This window comes from Salvelinus sp. IW2-2015, linkage group LG30 (genome assembly GCF_002910315.2).
Source record: "Salvelinus sp. IW2-2015 linkage group LG30, ASM291031v2, whole genome shotgun sequence".
Classification (NCBI taxonomy): domain Eukaryota; kingdom Metazoa; phylum Chordata; class Actinopteri; order Salmoniformes; family Salmonidae; genus Salvelinus; species Salvelinus sp. IW2-2015.
In genome coordinates this window covers 3,741,268-3,745,725 of record NC_036869.1, presented here as the reverse complement: position 1 = coordinate 3,745,725, position 4,458 = coordinate 3,741,268, and the positions used below count along the sequence as shown (strand labels likewise).

The 4,458-nt window shown below is 43.3% G+C and overlaps 1 protein-coding gene across 1 annotated transcript in view; it reads right to left on the bottom strand.

The window, feature by feature from the left end:
• Window positions 1-416: 416 nt before the first annotated feature.
• The window catches only part of ccn4a (cellular communication network factor 4a), a 15,528-nt gene continuing 11,486 nt past the window's right edge, over window positions 417-4,458 (bottom strand). Inside the window, exons 4-5 of the mRNA XM_023974697.2 lie at window positions 2,499-2,692; window positions 417-2,331 (exon numbers count right to left, since the gene is read on the bottom strand). Coding sequence (XP_023830465.1) covers window positions 2,026-2,331; window positions 2,499-2,692 — 500 coding nt within the window. The 3' untranslated portion in view covers window positions 417-2,025. The remainder of the gene's footprint in view (window positions 2,332-2,498; window positions 2,693-4,458) is intronic.

Below are 4,458 nucleotides of genomic sequence, written 5' to 3'. Positions count from 1 at the left end.
AATGACCTGGAGAGAGCTGGGACACAGTCTCAAAGAAAACCATTAGTAACACACTACACCGTCATGGATTAAAATCCTGCAGCGCACGCAAGGTCCCCCTGCTCAAGCCAGCGCATGTCCAGGCCCGTCTGAGTTTGCCAATGACCATCTGGATGATCCAGAGGAGGAATGGGAGCAGGTCATGTGGTCTGATGAGACAAAAATAGAGCTTTTGGTCTAAACTCCACTCGCCGTGTTGGAGGAAGAAGAAGGATGAGTACAACCCCAAGAAACACCATCCCAACCGTGAAGCATGGAGGTGGAAACATCATTCTTTGGGGATGCTTTTCTGCAAAGGGTACAGGATGACTGCACCGTATTGAGGGAGGATGGATGGGGCCATTGTATTCGCGAGATCTTGGCCAACAAACCTCCTTCCCTCAGTAAGAGCATTGAAGATGGGTCGTGGCTGGGTCTTCCAGCATGACAACGACCTGAAACACACAGCCAGGGCAACTAAGGAGTGGCGCCGTAAGAAGCATCTCAAGGTCCTGGAGTGGCCTAGCCAGTCTCCAGACCTGAACCCAATAAAAAATCTTTGGAGGGAGCTGAAAGTCCGTATTGCCCAGCGACAGCCCCGAAACCTGAAGGATCTGGAGAAGATCTGTATGGAGGAGTGGGCCAAAATCCCTGCTGCAGTGTGTGCAAACCTGGTCAAGAACTACAGGAAACGTATGATCTCTGTAATTGCAAACAAAGGTTTCTGTACCAAATATTAAGATCTGCTTTTCTGATGTATCAAATACTTATGTCATGCAATAAAATGCAAATTAATTTCTTAAAAATCATACAATGTGATTTTCTGGATTTTTGTTTTAGATTCCGTCTCTCATAGTTGAAGTGTACCCATGATAGAAATTACAGACCTCTACATGCTTTGTAAGTAGGAAAACCTGCAAAATCGGCAGTGTATCAAATACTTGTTCTCCCCACTGTATATAGCACATGCATTCTATAGTAGCATCTCACTTCATCTCTTACTCATTATTCAATTCAGAGCCACGCGATCAAATCAATCTTTACATGAGTATGAACGAGATTTCATGAAACTTGTTCCTGTGAATATAAAAATACCTGTATGACAAACAATTTGTGCAATCATTTAGTATTCAAAATGTACTTCAATAAATTATTACTAAAATATTTCACACACTTGGTTTACTTGTCAAGTCAATAAACTATTTCCGAAAGCAACCATATACAGACCATAAAGACGAGCTTAAAAAAACAAAAAACATTGATTTACACATTTTTCCAATAGGAAAAAAAGCAAAAGAAGGATCCCCTTGTAAGAAAAAATGCTTTGTCTGGATTTCAATCCAATGGACGATCTAGAGACTGAATGCCATCTCTGTGAATGCCGGGGAAATTGCCTTTAAAAGGCGGACTGTTGTATGGAGCGCTGTTCTAAACGTGCCTTAGATTGAATACCGGCCTCTATGTATAAAATCACATATAACAGAGTTWCTGAAAGTCTGACAAACCAAAAAACACTGAGAAAAGGAAAAGTAGGTGAAAATAGGGGTAGATGGAGGCTTAGGCCTAGGTTAAATTAGATCAGGCATTAACCAGCGATAGCAGACACCTGCATAGTGAATGTTTCAGAGGTCGAACTGCAAATCAGTGAGCAGCTACACATGCGACCATTGTCACAAATCCACACCCGCCACACTCTTGTTAGAAGTTCAGAAGGAGAAAGTGTAGGCTATATGGAAATAATGACGCTCAAATTTAAAATCATGAAACTAAATAATATGCATTTCTATCATCATAATGGAGGTGTAGATTACATCTCACATTCCACTGACTCCGTGCAGCCAATGGCAATGTCCGCTTTAGGTATAATGCCGGGAGCCACTTGTGGATTGACAGCTCTAAAGAAGTTCCACCTCTAACACCATCAAAACAACCGCTATGCGGATGTTGGCAAAGCAGATCTGATTGAATAGAGCCCATAATAAGAGTATGACTTATTATTGAAATGTCTCAGTTCACGATCTCAGGGTAGCCATAGTAATTCTCCAGCTCGGCGAAGATGTCGTTGGGGTTCTTGCAGCTGAGGTTACAGAAGCAGGCGTTGATCCACATGACCTGCCAGGTGAACACGGCCCCGTTGGGACACATAAACTCCACATCGATGGTCTTGGACTTGTAGGGAATGCAGCAGCGATGGTCCGCGGCCACGCACACCCCACAGTATTTAGGCCTGTAAGACTTCTTACTGACACAGCCTGAGATGGTAAAGTTTTTTGGCTGCTCTTCTCTGTAGATGTTCATACAATTCTTCCCTGGCTGAGAGATAAGAGAGGACTTTTTTGCAATGTGAACTCTTCAATATAGATATCATAACAAACAAACATTTGACCTCTATGCAATGCGTACATGTATGTATGCATGTGTGTCCGTGTCCATATATGTGGGTATACGTGTGTATGCATGCACATACTCTGTACATGTACCTTGATGTGCTTGGTGATGTCCACCTCACAGGGCCGTATGTTGCAGAGGCGGGACTCTTTTACCATCTCACACCTGTCGTTGGCATTAGAGACACGCAGGGACAGACCTCGACCACAAGTCTTAGAGCAGATACTCCAGGAGGTTGTCTGGATCACACAGTTCCTGCTCCGGCCCTTCGCCTCAACAGGAAGAGCTATGTCAACAGAGACAGGCAGAGAGGAAGTGAGAGAGACAGGCAGAGAGGAAGTGAGAGAGAGAGAGATTAAATATATACAGTGTTTGTAACAATGTACAAATGGTTAAAGCAACAAAGTTAAAATAAGTAAGCATAAATATGGGTTGTATTTAACAATGGTGTTTGTTTTTCACTGGTTGCCCTTTTCTTGTGGCAACAGGTCACAATATCTTGCTGCTGTGATGGCACATTGTGGAATTTCACACCAGTAGATATGGGAGTTTATCAAAATTGGATTTGTTTTCGAATTCTTTGTGGAATCTGTGTGATCTGAGGGAAATATGTGTTTAATTCCTAATATGGTCATACATTGGGCAGGAGGTTTAGAAGTGCAGCTCGGTTTCCACCTCATTTTGTGGGCAGTGTGCACATAGCCTGTCTTCTCTTGGAGAGCGCAGTCTTGCCTACGCGCGCGCTCTTCTCAATAGCAAGGCTATGCTCACTGAGTCTGTACATAGTCAAAGCTTTCCTTAAGTTTGGGTCAGTCTACAGTGGTCAGGTATTCTGCCACTGTGTACCTCTGTTTTTAGGGCCAAATAGCATTCTAGTTTGCTCTGTTTTTTTGTTAATTCTTTCCAATGTGTCAAGTAATTATCTTTTTGTTTTCTCATGATTTGGGTTGGGTCTAATTGTGCTGTTGTCCTGGGGCTTTGTGGGGTGTGTTTGTGTTTGTGAACAGAGCCCTAGGCACGCTTGCTTAGGGGACTTTCTCCAGGTCATCTCTCTGTAGGTGATGGCTTTGTTATTGGATAGTGTTGAAGTTCGCTTCCTTTTAGGTGGTTGTAGAATTTAACGGCTCTTTTCTGGATTTTGATAATTAGTGGGTATCGGCCTAATTCTGCTCTGCATGCATTATTTGGTGTTCTGCGTTGTACACGGAGGATATTTTTGCAGAATTCTGCATGCAGAGTCTCAATTTGGTGTTTTGCCCCATTTTGTGAAATCTTGGTTGGTGAGCGGACCCAGACCTCACAACCATAAAGGGCAATGGGCTCTATGACTGATTCAAGTATTTTTAGCCAGATCCTAATTGGTATGTTGAAATTTATGTTCCTTTTGAATGGCATAGAATGCCCCTTCTTGCCTTGTCTCTCAGATCGTTCACAGCTTTGTGGAAGTTACCTGTGGTGCTGATGTTTAGGCGCGAGGTATGTATAGTTTTTTGTGTGCTCTAGGCAACGGTGTTAGATGGAATTTGTGGTCCTGGTGACTGGACCTTTTTTGGAAACACCATTATTTTGGTCTTACTGAGATTTACTGTCAGGGCCAGGTCTGACAGAATCTGTGCAGAAGATCTAGGTGCTGCTGTAGGCCCTCCTTGGTTGGTGACAGAAGCACCAAGATCATCAGCAACCAGTAGACATTTTGACTTCGGATTCTAGTAGGGTGAGACCGGGTGCTGCAGACTGTTCTAGTGCCGCGCCAATTCGTTGATATATATGTTGAAGAGGGTGGGGCTTAAGCTGCATCCTGTCTCACCCCACGACCTGTGTGAAGAAATGTGTGTGTTTTTTGCCAATTTTAACCGCACACTTGTTGTTTGTGTACATGGATTTTATTAATGTCGTATGTTTTACCCCCAACACCACTTTCCATCATTTGTATAGCAGGACCCTCATGCCAAATTGAGTCGAAGGCTTTTTTTGAAATCAACAAAGTCTCTCTCTCTCTCTCTCTCTCTCTCTCTCTCTCTCTCTCTCTCTCTCTCTCTCATCTCTCCCTCT